This window comes from Lissotriton helveticus, chromosome 5_1, assembly GCF_964261635.1.
Source record: "Lissotriton helveticus chromosome 5_1, aLisHel1.1, whole genome shotgun sequence".
NCBI lineage: Eukaryota > Metazoa > Chordata > Amphibia > Caudata > Salamandridae > Lissotriton > Lissotriton helveticus.
This window is the reverse complement of record NC_136065.1, coordinates 1,897,861,334-1,897,878,893: the sequence shown is the minus strand read 5'-3', so window position 1 is coordinate 1,897,878,893 and position 17,560 is coordinate 1,897,861,334. Positions and strand designations below refer to the sequence as shown.

The 17,560-nt window shown below is 43.9% G+C and overlaps 1 protein-coding gene across 3 annotated transcripts in view; it reads right to left on the bottom strand.

The window, feature by feature from the left end:
- LOC144755960 (inactive phospholipase C-like protein 2) overlaps positions 1–17,560 on the bottom strand; it is a 566,269-nt gene that overhangs the window by 216,372 nt on the left and 332,337 nt on the right. For all 3 annotated transcript variants that reach the window (XM_078645403.1, XM_078645405.1, XM_078645404.1), the window contains exon 3: positions 1,922–2,128. In XM_078645403.1, the coding sequence (XP_078501529.1) occupies positions 1,922–2,128 (207 nt within the window). The remainder of the gene's footprint in view (positions 1–1,921; positions 2,129–17,560) is intronic.

Here is a 17,560-nt window from a genome sequence, read left to right as displayed (position 1 = left end):
CTCAGAGCATGATGTGTTCTATGACCAGCACAAAAACCCAAAGTGGTGCAGTTTAACAAGTCCACGGCCACAAGACAGACTTCAACGGTATATGATCCAGTGATTGGTATGGGGCATATGATGTGATGTTGTTCTTCAAAGTCTTTCTATATCAAGTGAGTGGTAATTGTTTGACCAAAGGCCACCATCATGGCCTAGTTCCTTAAGTTGTGGTCAGGTATGCAGGCTTGCCACACATGCCTCTCCTCGCCCGCAGTGCACCCTGGGATTCCACAGCAGGTGGGAGCAAGAAGCAGGAGACAGGGGGAGTGGCAATTTCCATAAAAAGGAAGCTCATCCCTTTTACAAAAAGAAAGATTGGCCCCAAAACACAGTGGTGGGTTGTGGAAGCCAAGCATTGTACTATTAACTTTGTTTTAAGGTAAACGTATCAAGATTATCTGAGCTATACCAATAACAAACACAATTTATCTCATGAATGTACCTTTAGAAGGGGTAGAATTGTAGTAAACCAGCGATTTCTACCTGTAAACACACAAGTATTTGCAGCTGAGGGGAATGGTCCAATGGGCTACCCTACCAAGTGTATGAATTAAGTCCATTTACCATGTCCTTAGCAGTTGTTAAGGCTAGGCATGGACAAACTAACTGGCTTAGGTAAATTGTGAACTTCTTGACTTTTTGGCGAATGCCGGGCTTGACCTTCACAAATGTATGGCGTTTTACAAGAAAGTATACAACAGTTGGTGTTGGGGCTGTAATCTACAAATATATGAACAATTCAGTTGTAGGCAAGCCAGTGTCTATCACAGAACACAAGAAGTCTCTAGTAGGCGATGGCAACCAAGCCTAACGTCTGGGTGAGTCGATGGCTAGCAGGCAGCCTTCTACCCAGTACTACAGCCTTTCATTTCCAACCAGGGAAGGAGTATATTATAGTGTTTCAAATATGGGTACCAACACCTCCCTATACCTTCCCAATTGCAATGAAAACACAAAACACACTGCTTCATGTATTGCATCTCTGCTACCCCATTCTGCACCAAACAGCGATATTGTTGCGCCAGTTACTGTGCTCCATATATTACCCGCATTGTACCTTAATTAGCACTGGAACTATGACCTGAACCACATTCGGCAGTGGAGCTGTCTCCTCACGTTTTCTTTCTTAATACCACATCTGGCTGCTTCCTTCCTCCTCCACCCATTCCTCCCTTCCCTTACTACGGGCATTCCTACTGGTCAGGTTAGAGATGCAGAGTAACTTACATCCTGTGTGTGGTTTACTCCCAGGCTAGTTTGGTTGTATTTAGCATATAGGTTTTTAGCAACATGCTGAAACCCAATGGGCATGTCACCTCTATAGCATCTCCGCATCAATGTCTCCCTACAAGGATGTTCAGGTACCAAGGATGACACTTCCTTACTGGTGGAGCTCTCAAGCATATAATCCGTTCCGTTGTGCAGAGCAATCTAACTCAGGTTAGTTTTGAGGCAGCGCGCAATACTACCACTGATCGCAAGCTAGCTCAGAGAGGCCATCTTGGTGGAAGACAGAGTTCCTCCATCGAAGATCCCAGAATCTGCACCAACATCCCCACCAACATCACAATGACCCCAACTCACCCCTGCAACTCAGGCAGGACTTAACGACCCACTCAATCAGAGAACACTACATCTCTAAACAATAGGAATCATGCCAGGAACACGCTAATATAGCATAATCAGTATGAGATTGTATCTATGGTTTCCTACCATTGTTCAGCACCCATCGCTCTCATGCTAGGTTTGTGCAACATAAATACCCATACATCCATACCTACATACAGACATACAAGCCACCTCAATGCACCACTGATAAACAATACCACACAGATCCACCATCCCAAGCAGCAGTGTCCATAACATGGGATCTTCTTACCGTGTCATAGGCGGTGAGGACCTTCTTGAGAAGTTCCGGGACAGGCCCATGTGCCTCCATGGCAGGGTACTGGTCACCCAGGTCCAGGGCGACGGTCACAGAGCTGTTGTCGCTGTTCAGCAGCCACGTGGAGACTGTCAGGATGCACTGCTTCATGTTGGCAGTAGGAGTCAGGCCACACAGCTCCTTAAACGAAACTAAAGCATTCTGAAGAGTGAAAGAGAGAGTGGGGAAAAACAGAGGAACAGGAATTTATTTACTCAATTATATAGAAATTCTAGAAATATATCTAATGAAAATCTCCACAGGTGGCCCGGGGTATAAATATATTTAGCTAAATGTCTTTCATAAATATGCCTTGCAAATATACAAATATACAACTATTTAAGAAGATCACACAAGCTGAACATTCTGCAAAGTTAAAAATGAATAGGAACATGGACGTACCTGGTACCTGGATTAAGGCACCGAAAAACAGCTCAAACAATGAAAGGAAAGAATATTTCTGTGCTGGCTTTTAGTTCAAGAGAGACTAGGAAACTACATTTCCCAGCATGCCCACTTGTTTGGTGCCAATAGAGAACTTCTGCGCTGGAAGAATTTACTAATTGAAGCCCCTTGATTGTCCTTGGGTATTGATGCCTCACACCTGAGACATTGGTTTACCTCTTACTGATTTTCCTGATGTAGCATTCGTAAAAACGTTTGAACAGGGAATGCAGAATGTCCCTACGATAACAACAGCTTACTCTAAATTGGTCCTTTTATTTTTAGGTCTTGGCCTGCGTAGACAGCGCACATGCGCAGTCTCGCTGGCGAGACTTAATGACTTAGAGTGAGTTTCAGTAGCGAGGTTAAGCCCCGCCCCTCTTTTCCATTGGCTGGCGTCACCATTCATGCTAAACGGTGGCCAGCCATTGGAAAAGAGGTCCCTGTGACGTACTTCTTTCTCTTTTAGCCCCGTCCTTTTCAGACTGGCTTCCTTGACTTACTGCTGTGGTAAAAGCTTTCTTATCTTCTTTATGGGGCCATCTGTTTTGCCCCATAAAGAAGATAAGGAACCTTTTACTCCAGCAGTGAGTCGGGGTGTAAAAGAGAAAGCAGCATGTCACCATTTTTGACACAAAGGAAGCCCCTCTACACACATTTCCTCTCTGTCTTTCAGCATCAACTCCAATGGGGTGCTCCTATTTCATGGAAGCTAAGCACTCCAGACACGTTGGTGAGGAAGAGTGGCATGGCAGGAGTTCACCCTGCGTTTGCCTTTTTATCTAGTGCGTCGGTGCCCACCCCGCGACTTTGTCAGCATTTTCGTGCGCGGGTGCCTACCCCGCTTATTTAATTATTTTCCTGCGCGGGTGCCCACCCCGCAACTTTGCCCGTATCTCTATTTAAATTCGGGTGGGTGCCCATTCCGCATCTCATCGCCGCAGCCCGAGCGAGGGAAGCTGTTGCCGGGCCGCTGCCTAACGCGACCTGGAAGTAGATGAGGTAGGCGGGGCCAATGCCGAAGGCACGTCCGGAGTCTCACGGGCACCCACTCGAAGTCCCGGTCCCAGGAAAGAGGGGACCGGGTGAAGCATGGCGCACAGATGAAGCAGGGCTCCCGTAAGTGAGGGACAGCCCCGCAGGATCCAGCAGCAAAGACCAGTGAGGAGAGGAGACCGGCAGAGTGAGAGAGCCCGGTAAGTGTGACTCGCTAGCGAAGGGGCAGTATGTCTAATTTCCGAGTCCCCCAGCAGGACTCCAACGCGCTGCCTACTGGTGCCCATTCCATGAGCGGCCCCGCCTGATAGAGGGCCGCTCCATCATGGCCCAATGTAGTTTTCTCACCTTGGGCGGCCCCGTCTTGCAGCGGGCCGCCCCCACGAGGCAGGCATTATCTTGCACTAGGAGCCAGGCTGCTCCACCAATCTGGGGGCATACTTTGTTTAAAGCCCAGTGTGGCTTCCATGCTTCTGGCCACCATTTATTTTAGAGTCCCCATGAGGGGCTTGGGCGCATAATCATTTCAGGAGCCAGAGTGCTCCCAGACACATATTTGTTTCTTCACAAATGTACTTTGTTAGCCCGACTGCAGGCGAACCTCGGACAAGGTAATTGAATCCCCTTTTAGGATATTAATTATTAACATTTTGGTTTTTATAATATCCTAGTATTTTTTTTTTTGTAGGCGATCATCTGACACTACAGCTAAACCGCATTTGTGGGTATAATCACTGATTCCACAAGTACATTCCATTTCCACTTTCTTTTAGAGATGGCACACTTGTTGCATCAATTATTTGAAACTTTTCATGTATTTTCTTATCCACAGACTGCATTCGATTCCCGCATCAGTGATTTACTCGAGACATAGCCATATATTTAACTATTCCTTTCATCCAATGCATAGAATTCCTGACTCACCCCACCCCCATAGACTATTGCTTGAGCTCCTTAAATCTCATGACCACTGTAGGTAGAATGGACCTTATTTGGAATGATTTTTTTACTCTTTTAGATGGCTACGAGCCAATCAGTAGCAATTACATATTTGGCTCATCACCTTTCTCTATTATACACACCTTCATATTTCATCTAATTCGTAGGCACTGTGTAATCAATTGAACACTGAGCACAGTCAGGATGCATTAAATGTCAAAGCTGTTCTATGCCTGTAGTACTAGTCACTAGTTATCTGTTTTTTAAAACTTTTCCGGTTATAGCAGTTGTGTAAGGCTAAATGAGAAGAGTTAATATAACACCCAGGATAATATGCTGCATGGCTAAATACTTTAAAGTTTCCTAAAGGCGAGACCGTTGCATTGCAAATGCTTGTTTTATACCTTGGCTTTGAATATTTTTTTTTCTTCCTTATAAACACCTGAGTTAAACACCTGGACTGGTTGGACTACCTCCAGTATACACCATCTGAATGTGATGCTATACTTTTATATGTGTCTGACAAAGTTTTGGGGGGTGGGGGAAGTTTTATATAGCACAAACTTGACCTGAAAGTATCAGAGCGCTTTACATGAGCACCAGTTGCGTTACACAAGGACACACTCAAAGTTGGTGAGATTGACTCTGTAGCTATGGTTAAGGTTGACAATTTTCATTTTGCTTAAAACTTTGGCGATGTTAAACAAAACGTTCTAAAAAAGTAAATCTGGTTTAGATTTGGCATGTTATGTTGTGTAGATCCTATCCAAAGGGACATGTTCTTATTTTAACACCCATAGGATTTTTTTTCTTGTTACAGAAAAAAATTATGAAATTGCTAGATCCTTACCTAGAAGGGTATCTTTGGTTGATTTGGTGTAAATTCATTCAGTAGCTTTTAAGATATTATCAATCGAAAAGTGCTGAGGATGAGTTTTGAAGAGTACAGTTATAGAGACACCTTGACTTTTAGTCCACAGACAATTCCCAAACCCAGTTTGAAAACTGTGTGTTGGTACACATTTTAAAAAAGCAACCCGTTGAACAGGGGAGCTTGTTCTCCCATCGTCTGTTTCAGGTTTGCAAACTCAAAATCAGGTTTGTTGACCAAAGCACATTTCTAGGCTGGCTGCAACAGAGACATTTCTGCTGCAGCCTCCATTCCAGGATGCTGGGCATTGTTACTGCATCCTGAAAACAAAAAACTCCAAATGATGGGAACAAACTGACCTAGGTGGGGAAACCCAAAGATCCCCACCCCCTTTTTTTTTTTAAATAGAAAATATAATTCATCAGACAAGTTATGGTTTACAGGGCTGCTGACTGCTGTGCCAGTTATAGTTTGTGGGGCTAACTAGAACTGGTCAATTTCAGTGGTTTTTCGTTTTTAATTCTTAAATATAATTCTACTTTAATGCGTTTAGTGAATTTCAGAGGTTTTGTAAACATATGTTTATTTATTTATGAAGATTTTAACACTTTTAACTATATATTTATTTTAACTTTGCTATTATAAGTATATACAAGAACCCGGATATATAAATTGATTATTTAACAGATTTCAGAAACCTTTTATGATAAAATATCACTTCATTAGACATTGTGAGTAACCCACTTCAGAGCAAAAATATTCAACTTTTACTTTTACTTTGACGGGTCTCTTTTTCGCCTGGCCCCTCTGATTTGAAATATGCTGTTAGTTTCCAGGCAGCAAGGCCTAGTTTAACAATGCTAAATGTAAAGTTAGACCTTTCCCTCTACAAATCGCATACCACTCGAACACACAGTGAGAAAAAAATGCATTGTCCATTGTATATCTGCCAGATGCTACACACAAAGGAAAAGAATCATCAATGCTGACAAGCAACCCGTGATAAAGGGTCTTCCATAGAAATGTTATTCTTAGCACAGGCTAGAACATGTGGGGCTGGCTGTCTCTGGAAGTAATACAAATCGAAGGACCAGATACAATACAGGTAAGGTCCATGGAAGAATATGTTGTGTACCTTTGCAACAACAAAGCGTTCACAACGCACGTTAGCTGTTGTAGCAGGGATGTTTTACTAGAAAAGCTAAATTAATAAACCAATGATTTTGGTAGCCTTATCAATTTGTTGCTTTATGCCAATAAATCGCCTTTATTGTTTGTTTGGTAAACATATATACCTGGCCTTTAAGTGGGGGAGGGTTTCAAATTGCTGAAGTAATCCCCATGTTTGGTAATCCTCAAGGCAAGTAAAACAAGCATTTGCAATGCAATAGGTCTCGTATTTGTCAGAGTTATTGTCGTTGTAAATGGCAGTGTCTTTATCTGTGTATGAAATCAGTAGCCTCATATGTTGCAACAAATAAACTGAAATACTATGGTAGAATGTAAGTCATGGAAATAGGTCGAACCAGGCGCGGCCAGCACAGATAACAGCGGTAGGGCGAGGCAGGTGGGGGGGGGGGACAGACGATGAGATAGGGAATGTAAAATAAATCATAAATAAAACCACTTACCTTGCGCAAGGTAAGTGGTTTTGTGTATTTATTTATTTTACTTTCCCTATCCCATCATCTGTCCATTCCCCCACCTCCCTGCCCCCACCCCATGCCCCACTGTTGTATCGATTATCATGTCGCATGACCCGCCTCTTTATAGCAGACCTTTTTCTACCATCTGCAAATATAACTGTTGCTTCCTTCACAAAGGCGCTGTCCCAGCAGGAGTGTGGGCCCAAAGGCGGACAGTTAAGTACCATTTAGAGTTAAGCACTGCAAATTGACTCTTCCTGGTCTAAACAAGTACGAGAGGGGCATAGAGAATCGTGGGCCACACCGCTTTACTTACTACACGGTCCCAGCAGTTGCGGGGTGAATGCCGCGGAGACGCCATGCAAGTGGCGAGCAGCTGCCTATTGCTGCACTGAGGGGTCACGGTGACTTGGTCTGGACTGGCCTCACTGACACTCCAGTTAGCTGCTGGTGAGAGGCGGAATCCATACCTCCCCGGTGAGCTTGCAACGCAATCGTTCTTGCATTTGTTTGAGTTAGAGTATGCAGTAGTTAGATGAGGACCGTCCATTAGTAGTTCTGTTGGAGGTGGACAGGGGAGCAGTGGGCTACAGTAACGGGAACGCAGTGACATCCGAGGAGTGTAATAGGTGTTGCATGTTTCTAATGAAAATGTTTTTACTTATGCCACAGACCGGACGACACAGCAGGCTCCTGAGCTGAAAAAGAACTGCCATGAGTCGGAAGAAGGAGCGACCTCAGAGGGGCGGTGGGGGCGGGCATGCACTGTTGTGGTAGGGGTGAGGTGGTGTGGGGAGATTAGAGGATTAAGGGCCAGATGTAGGTAATCCAGATTTACCGATTCTAAAATACCTAATTTTACCGATTCGGTATTTTAGAATCAGTAAATGGGATGTAGGTATCCATTCGGTATTTTTTACCGAATCGGTAAGATTCGGTAAATACCGAATCGGTATTTACCGATTCGGTATTTCCCATTCATCCCTATGGGCCTCTAGGCCCATAGGGATGAATGGGATTTTACCGATTCGGTAAAATGGGGAACACATTCAAGGGTGGCAGGGTGTCTGCCACATGGCACTGTTAAAAAAGCACAAAATTGCTTTTTTAACGGTTTTCGTTATTTACCACCAACTGTAGTTGGTGCTAAATAACGAATCCTTACAAGTGAAAAGCACTCACTTGAGTGCTTCCTACATTAAGGATTTGGTAATTTACAGAATCGGTATTTAAGAATTCGGTAATTTACCGATTCCTTAAATTACCGATTCGGTGAATTACCGAATCCTAAAATTATGCCACTACATCTCAAATGCCTAATACCGGTCGGTAATTTCGGTCATTACCAACCGGTATTAGGCTTCCTACATCTGGCCCCAAGTGACGGGCCAAGCTGAAAAATGAAGTGGCCACAAATGTTTCATGGCAGGAACAGGAGCAGAGGCAGGGCAAGCACTGAAGAAGTGCTGTTGAAGTTCGGGAAAGAACGTGAAGCGAATTAGCACATGTAATAGGGGCAGTCATCATGGCAGGATACAAAAGCCCAAAAGGAGGAACTAGTAAGCCTACCCAACAATGAAAAGCAAATATTTACAAAGGACAATAAGAGAAGCCAATTGAAAAATCTAGGAACAACATGCCTTGCAGAGCAGGGCATGCGCTGTCCATGCTCGACCTAAAAACATATTTCATCACAGCAGTATGTGCCCAATGAATGAATGAAAACGTTTAAGTGGGCCATCCGGAGAATGATGTCACAATAGATCCCCAAACCCCAGCTGATGTCATCACACAAATCAAAATTCTAGAACGTCTACTTTTGGTACTTGTTAGAGATGCAGGATGAGGCAAACATAGCTGTCTTTTCTTTATATTGGATAGCCACTTTAAGAAGTAGAAACAAAGAAAATTCGTGTTTTCTTCTCTTTTACACGTCTTCTACATCAAGTTGTAAAATTCCAGCTTAACGATTTGCACGCTATGGGAAATTAATTTTAATTTGCCAGATATATAACTTGAAATTAAAAATTATTTTTCTTCCGACATTAAATATAATTTCAGTCATACACATAACTTGGACATTTAAGATTCGTTCAGCTTCCCATACACAAAATCTGAAACACAATGTTCCCTCCAATTCTGTTTCCTTTTAAAAGGGATGGATGTTGAGTACCTCAACGCCAGTGCACTTTTAAAAGTTAGAAAATGTTTTAAATTAAGCACTTAAAGTGCGTGGAGTGTACTAGACGGGCGGTAAAATCTTCCGATTTATCGCTAGTAGATATTCTGTGGTGTTCGAACAAGCACAGGTTTTCCCTCTCTAACCTTGTCTGAACCAGGAGGGTGGTGAGTTCTTTTTTTTTTTTTTACCGGGCCATCTGAGGAACCGGCAAAACATTTGTGAGGGCTCACAGCAAGGAGGTCACCCACGTTCAGGATCCACTGGAGGTCAGGGGAGGAGTTCTGGACTAAGCCCCAAGTTTGCAAATGTCCTAAATGATTTCCCTTATGGCAAGCAGTGATGTACAACTGCCATACAAATATGGATGTAAGTTACAGTGTGAGCAATGCTGGAAACAAATGCATCCCTTCTTAAACACTCGGGCATGCCTTGGCATTGTAAGGACTCATCGTTCAGAAACAGCTTGAGTCCACAAGGTCTAAACCAGTGGCGTCGCTAGAGCTATTGTCTCCCAGGGCGGTCCCTCAGTTTGCCGCCCAGTGACGGCCAGTGCAGGTAAGAGCGGTGGGGGAGTCGACAGAAGAAAACGAGGGCAAATAAAAAATTTAAAAAAGAAAACCACTTACTTTGCGCTTGCTGAAGTTGCTCACCTCAAGTGAAGTGCCGCCGCCCCAAAAGACCACCCCCACACCTCCTAGCTACACTAGAGTTCTAAACTCTCAGGAGCCCTCATTATGCATGGCCGCATAATCTCATTTGTCCAAAACAGAATTACAGGTGGGGCCGTGTTGTTGCCCACTGTGTTCCTGGGTGTCTTAATGCCGCATTTTTTCCAGGGCCAAATCATCAAGGCCGTACCTGGGGCACCTTGCCCCTGGTATACCTTCGGAATTAGGAGTTGGCATGTAGGTATTAGTGTAGTAACACTCCTTCAAGCGTTACTTTTCACTACATAGTGGACTGTGGAGAATCCACTTGAACCTGGTGTTTCCCCGTTCCCTGATATCGGCAACACTCGTGCCGTATTTCTGCCCACCAACAGCGGGGTACTCTTAAGGAGGACCAATGTGTTGTGGCTTATGGGGATCATGCAATCGAAATGGCAACTGGTAAAGGAAGCATTATGCAGCAAAGAAGCAAGCTATGAACAAGGGAAGGTGCTAAGGAGTTTCCCAAACAGATAATGAATTGCAACTTGTTATCAATACCACCAGTTCGTGTTGCTGCTCTGCTCCCCATGTTCCCCATTCTCAAGAAGGAAATTTAAGGTGATGACGGCAAGGTAAAGAACAGGGAATCTGAGAAACCTAGTCTGTAATCTGATGCACTCATAGTTATTTTTTATTTTTTTTATTTTTATTTATGAATGTATGTTTTTATTTATTTATTTAATTATTTTGAGGCTTGTGGGGCAATACCCAGGTACAGAAAACAGAAAAGCTTGGCATTGCACGTTCCGAAACATGAAAGTCAGAATCCAGATAGATGCATAGGGCGAGCCTTGATCTCCTGTGCCTTGGTCGCTTCATGGTGAGGGCGGTCTGAAGTTTGTTTTTCAGGTGTTTCCTGAAACTGGATTCTGCTTGGATACAGGGGCTGAGGCTGCTCCAAAGTTTGGGACTCTGGGCCCCCATGATCCTTTCATCATTCTTTTGCTGTTCTAGGAAGGCAGGTGTTGAATCAAATGGCTGGAGCCTGAACACAGGTTCTTGGCTGAGGCGTAGCGTCTTGCCAGTTTGTGAGGGTATATAAAATTGTAATTAACTTGCTTTGTGCCCAGCGCACAGTGATTTGAATTGTATCCTGCAGATCCGGTCGAGCCCCATGCAGGGCTCACACAGCTGGTTTAATAATGCCCCAGTCCTCGCGTGCTGGGGCAGGCACGGTCTGTATACTTGCTTTTGCAACCTTTGTAGCCTGGCGATAAGTATTTTAGGAGGACAATGATTGTATGTTGAAATAATAAACTAGTCGAGCTGATCTGGTGCACATCTGAGCCCTGTTCTTTGAAGGAGCGGGAGGATTCTCAAGAGGGTGGGATATTGCACTTCTACTACTGAGAGAGCCATGCCAGGAAAGAGGCCTCCCTCTGCCTCTCTGGGGAAGAAGGGGCATCTAGAGGAAGGCCATAGAGCCTGGGTGAAGCATATGGGCCAGAGAGACGCCTTTGAGCAGGCGGCACTCCCTGAATATGGGGGATACAAGCTAGAGAGAGAGAAGACCTTTGAGCAGGAGACACTCCCTGAATATGGGGGGATACAAGCCAGAGAGAAGGCCCTTGAGCAGAAGGCACTCCCTGAATATGGGGGGATACAAGCCAGAGAGAAGGCCCTTGAGCAGAAGGCACTCCCTGAATATGGGAGGGGGAGAGATACAAGCCAGAGAGAAGGCCTTTGAGCAGGACGCACTCCCTGAATATGGGGGGCACAAGATAGAGAGAAGGCCTTTGAGCAGGGGGCACAGCCTGAAAATGTGGAGGGGACAAATAGTTGTTACACTATGAATTGTCAAGACGGACAATTCAAGGTGGTGGAAACCCCGAGTACAGTAGCCTAGCTGGAGTCAGATGGACGTAAAGGAGCCCTTTTTACCCATCCCTCCAGTGGTCAGCTGTTTTTCATTAAAGGGTCCTAAGATGTCATTTCATTTACTAAGACAATGCATTCTTGGGCTTTTGTTTTGGTGTGCTACAAATGAGCCAACTTGACTAACACACCTTCTGTATAAGGACAATTGAGGGCTAGAACCTTTGTGTCCTGTCAGCAAGATCTGGAAACCCTGTCCACAGATGATCTTGTAGTTTGCAAAAGAAGAGGGATGGAAATCCAGAGGTGGGCCAACCTTTTGAGAGAGTGAGAGATGTTCTCAACATGAAGATGCCTTTAATAACAGGTAAGAGGCCATGTCTTGCATAGCAGAGTCTTATTTCTGTATGCTGGAGTTTTCGATAAACATGCACTATGTATATCATTTCTGATTAAATTCACTATAGGCAGATAGATTTCAGATAGCTATCTTGAACATCCGGCATTGATCCAGCTCTGCTGGACATGCGTAGATAACCCTGCCCTACACTTTGATCAGTCGATCGGTGGCACAATCCATATTGAGATGCACTTTATAAGCTCGAAAATAAAGTGTTAATGATGATGGTACAGTCCACATACGCCACCCCCTGCTGTGTGGGCACTTGGACCACTCCAGCAAGGACCACTTGGACTTCTAGCAAGCATCACCTGGTGGGAGAAGGCCTTCGGAGCTGATCAGAGAGAGAAAGAGGCAGGTGTGCTATTAGATAAATGGAGGTTAGACTTCCTGTGTCTGAAGGAGAAAGCATTCCATTCTTAGCTGAAGCAAGTCTGTTTTTCATCACAAGGGCCTCTCTGTGGACAACAGATGCTGAGCACTGCTTAGCATGACAGCAACCCATGGAACCAGAAGAAACCTCATAGAACCAGCACCTCTTGTCTGTTTACCGTGGTGTTATCTCACGGTAATAATTTAGCATCCTCTGCACAGGTTCTGCTGCATCTTCATGAAGCACTGTATGAGGCAAGCAGAATGTGTATCTTAAATTTGGCCCTGAATAGAACCAGGACAGGAGAAATGAGTTCAAAATTGATAATTTAGTGCAACGCTATGGGTAGATAGAGTGATCATACATATATATATTTATATACATGCACACACTCACTCATCTTTTTTCAACCACATAGGCCTGTACTTTTTCGCTCCCAGTACTCAAACTAAGCATATTTACTGCAATAGCAACCACTGGTTTAATACAGAGTGTAAACTGGCCAGAAAGGAGCCAGCATTGGCTATTAGATCAAAAGGCGTTGTATAGATAACAGCGTCAAGGAAGGCGTACAAATAAGTACAACATAGAGCAAAGAGGGAATGGGATGGGAAGAGATGGCGTGATTTACTTCAATCATGCACTGATAAATATCCCGGTAAATTCCGTTTTTTTGTGGCATGAGGGACTAAGGCGGCTACATCAAAACCTGTACCTCACATCTTGCCACTCGATTGGTTTAACCATTTTAAGGCCTTATATACTGATGAATCTCAGGCCTCCACTACAACGCCGTACGAAGACTTGAAAGGGGATGATTTGGGATTTGATTTAAGTGACATAAAAATTGCCCTTGATGCCACTCCATGCGGGAAAGCGCCCGGACCTGATGGTATACGAGTCACATCTTCATTCCTGATAAAGACAATTGGTCTGAATATATCATAGTGCTGACAAATGCAATTGCAAGAGGTATGCCTATTCCCAGTTCATGGAAAGGATCCGAGGTTGTACCAGTTTTTAAAAAGGGAGCTAGAAATATACCTATAAACTATCGGCCTATAAGTTTAATTGATACTATTCAAAAAGTATTTTTCAGTGTGGTGATGGGAAAAACCTATGAGTGGATTGAAGATAATAAGATTCTCTTCAAGCTGTATTTAGAAAGAACACTAGTACCATAGACCAGGTTTTTCGGTTTCAGACCTTCTATTGGAAGACTGTGTTTATCGGCAAAGGCCTTTGTCTATTTGAAGTCGGCCTTCGATTTGGTACCATACCAGAAGCTGTGGCAGGATTTACGGGACATGGGGGTGCCTTTAAATATACTCTCTATCCAAATTCATCTCCATGAGGACAATTTTGCTAAAGTAAGATAGGGCGAGCAGGGTCAACCAACAAACCCCATTCCCATTAATAAGGGTGTTTGTAAGGTCTGTGTTCTGGCCCCCATCCTGTTCTCCCTGTATTTGAAGGACGTAGTAAATTATTTTTCATCACATGCTACTGATGCTCATTCTCTGGCTGGAGCAAAAATTACTACTTTACGTTTTGCTGATGACACGATACTAGTGTACCAAACTCCAAGCGGTTTACAATGTTTATTAAACCTCTTTGAGGATTATGCTCTATGTGTGGGCTTGTAGTAAATACAGCTACAACTAAGTAAATGACAATAAATCAACACAAATCTTATACAGGGAGGATGACATTGGAAGGGGGTAGAGCTGGAAAAAGTAGATGCCTTTGATTATCTAGGAATAAAGCTATCATCTAAAATGCCATTGAAAATGCAAGTCGACAAGTTTATCCTAAAATTCAGACAAGTTGTGGATGCCATACTGAAGGAACATCACTCATCGTATAGCAAGTCAATCTACCCAGATTTACAGCTTTATGGCTCGAAGCCGTGGATGGCGCTCTTTATGGTGCAGAGCACGGGACTTCCATAACTTAGCCAAAATGGCTTGGTCTGAAAATAAAGTTCTAAGATCTTTAGCTTCTTGCCCCTCTAGTACACCATTAAAGCCTTTAAAACTTGTTATGGGGTGGAAACTGATTTCAGACATAGCAAGAATTAGACCTATTCTGTTCTGGAGGAGCTTGAGAGCCACAATGGAACTAGCTGTCTAGGCTGAAGCCCTAGCTAAGCAGGACAGGCTTCATAAAATACATTGACTTAACAATATTAAGAAACCTTTGAGTTATATGGGTCTGCAGGAGCTGTGGGACACCTGAGCATCCCTCGATCAAAGAGAGAATTTAAGAACTATATTGGTTATGGATAGCTCAAACCTACGCCCGCAACATTAATAGGAGTACGTTGTCAAGTGAATTTGCTGAATTCAAGACTATCAGCAGCTACAAACCATTTTTGGACCTCATTACAGATCCCATAGATAGAAAATTATACATTCAAATCAGACCAGGATATTTGTCCCTCAATGCATTCACAGCTAAATGGTCAACTATAACTATGTTGTCCTCGTTATGCCTCTTTTGCAACACTCATAATGAGACCCCTTCTCCTGTTTGTCTGAATAGCCTATTTAAGACCAAGGCTTATCTTGATTAAACCAGCATGAATTCAGAAAGGTGCATTGAATCACTCTGTAGCTCTAACAATACCAAGAACAGATCCTAGACCATTGTACGATTGTGCAGTAGCCACATTTCTAGGAAGGTTATGGACTATGAGGTGGAAAGCCATGTTGACCAAAACGCATAGTCATTAGCTCAATCTTTAGTGTATCATATTGAAGGAAGAAGTCAATATTACTAATGTGCAGCCCTGGTACTGGGTACTTGGGTGACTATTCCTTATTGTTTACATAGCGGAGCCGAAGAGAGGTTTTTGTATAAGAATAAGATTTTGCAAACCTTAATAGGCCCCCCGTTACGGGGAATCCTCCAGGTTTTAGACAAAATGTTTGTTAAATATTGTTGTAATGCTTGCTAGTTCCAGCTAGTGCTCGTCTCCCTGAAGGATCTTGGCAGGGTTCGACTGACTATATGAAAGGGAAATTCGAGTGCCTTCATTATCGTTTTTCCTTTTATATTTCTACGCCTGCCATACCTGGCAGTAATTCGTCCAGGATTTTTAGTGTGGTCTTCAGTACTTGAGTATAGTCTGCATAGGCTAGAATGATGTCAAGGAATAGAGCCTACTGTACAAAATAATTAAAACATCTTTTAGTAAGGGCAGAGGGGCATATGCCCCCATCCTGAGCCATTTTTTTAGCCCCTGTAACCCGATTCCATGGGGCCCAATTTACTTATGTAGGAGACAGGATGATGCAGCCATTTTTGGCCCCTGGGGTCCCATACCCCAGGGACCATTTGAAACATTTTTCAAAATTCATTATTTCTTTCAGATACTAGTATGAATAAAGTCCCCCTCTTGGAACATTTACAAAAAAAAACATCGATTGGTACTTTGTACTCATGCTTGATGCAGGAATTTGGGGGTGATCTAGATCAGTGCTAGGTGAAGTGGGTAAGCAAATTGGGGATACCTGATATTGATGTTTATGAGTCTGTTATACTCGCTTCTGAATTTTTGATAACCGGGATGATGAAATCTCAACATTTTATGTGCATTTATGACCTTTATTATACTCCTAGCAAAGTTGTCAAATGGAGCACGACAGTGGGGACGAAATGCAATCGCTGCGGCTTGTATGCAGCCGATGTCGTACACATGTTCTTTCAATGCCCTAAGCTTGGAGAGTTTTTTCAACAAATTGAGAACTTTTTGGTTGTAATTCTAAAATTTGATGTCAAGGTAACTGCAGAGCTGGTGTTAATTGGTATAGGTTCAGGCACCCCAAGACCCAAACCATTACCTTGTTTTCTTTTTATTTTCATGGCGGTTGTCCGAGCCTGTATCACTAGGGAATGGATTAATCCGGACCCCCCTTTTTTCTTTAACTGGAGGGAAAGATTATTATTTATGTATAACATAGAATCTGCTATGTATAAACTTAAGGGTGTCAAAAGAAGGGCTTTGGGAACGAAAATATGGGCATCAATTGCTGATTGGATCTAGATATTAATTGCTCTTGCATTTGTAAGTAACTATATGTATGTTTTAAATTTGTGGCTGTCCATTGCTGTATTTCCTTGCTTAAAACAATAAACTTTAAAAAAAAATAAAAAAAAAATTTTAAAAAAATATTATGGGGAGGGAGGCATGCAAACCCCTGGTACCCCATCCTCTGGGGCCCAATGTATATTTAAAGGGAGGGGAGCCACACATACCCCCCTCCTTAAGCCTTGAAAAGGCCCTGGGGACCCCACCCCCCAGGGCCAACTCACCTGCTATATCTTGAAGAGACCACCTCTGGGACACAGTGGTGTTCCTGCCCACACAGTAAGGACAGGGAAACGTGTTTAGTCCTGTCTGGTAGTAGTCTTTTTGAATCTCCCGCCAAATGGGAGCAAACACACAGTCTACTCCCAGCGGGTGGGAGCTTTAAAAATGCTCCTGCCGGCTGGTAAAAGACTTGTGTTCTGTTTCCTTGTCTGCACTGATGCAGGCAGGGAAACTGAACAAAGATACTGCTCACATCCAGACGGAGCAGCATAAATAGTTCCTCCCTCCAGTCGGGAGCAGTGCCAGCTCCTGCAGCAATGCCAGCTCCCCTTTTAAATAAGGCACAGCCCTAGAGGATTGAGCCTATAAAGCTCAGGGAGAGGGGGCCTTGTGGCTCCAATCCCTTTTTATTTACATATTGGCCCCAGAGGATGGAGTTCCCAGTGCCCAATTAGACTCAGGAGGGGTGCCACATGGCTTCTTCCCCTTTTTTACTGGTTTGGCCCTGATAGATGGGAGCCCCGGGACCTAATAAGGCTCAAGGAGGGGAGAGCCTTGCGGCTCCCCTGCCCTTTTTTATTATATCTGATCCCAGGGGATGTGGTCCCGAGGCCCTAATAAGGCTCAGGGAGTGGGGCTGCACGCCCTCATCCCCTGTTTGTGTTTGGTCCCAAGGGGATGGGATCGCCAAGGCCAAGTAAGGGTTGGGGAGGGGTCTACACACATCTTTTCCTTGATATTTATGTTTTGGCCCCAGAGAATGGGCTCCTCAGGGCCCGAAGGACACCCCTACGCTGTGCACACCAAAAGCTATGCATGGTGTGGAGCTGGTAGCCAGCTGAGGGTTTGGCAACATGGCCAACCCCAAGCCGCATGCAACAAAAGGCTGTGCGCCGCATGAGG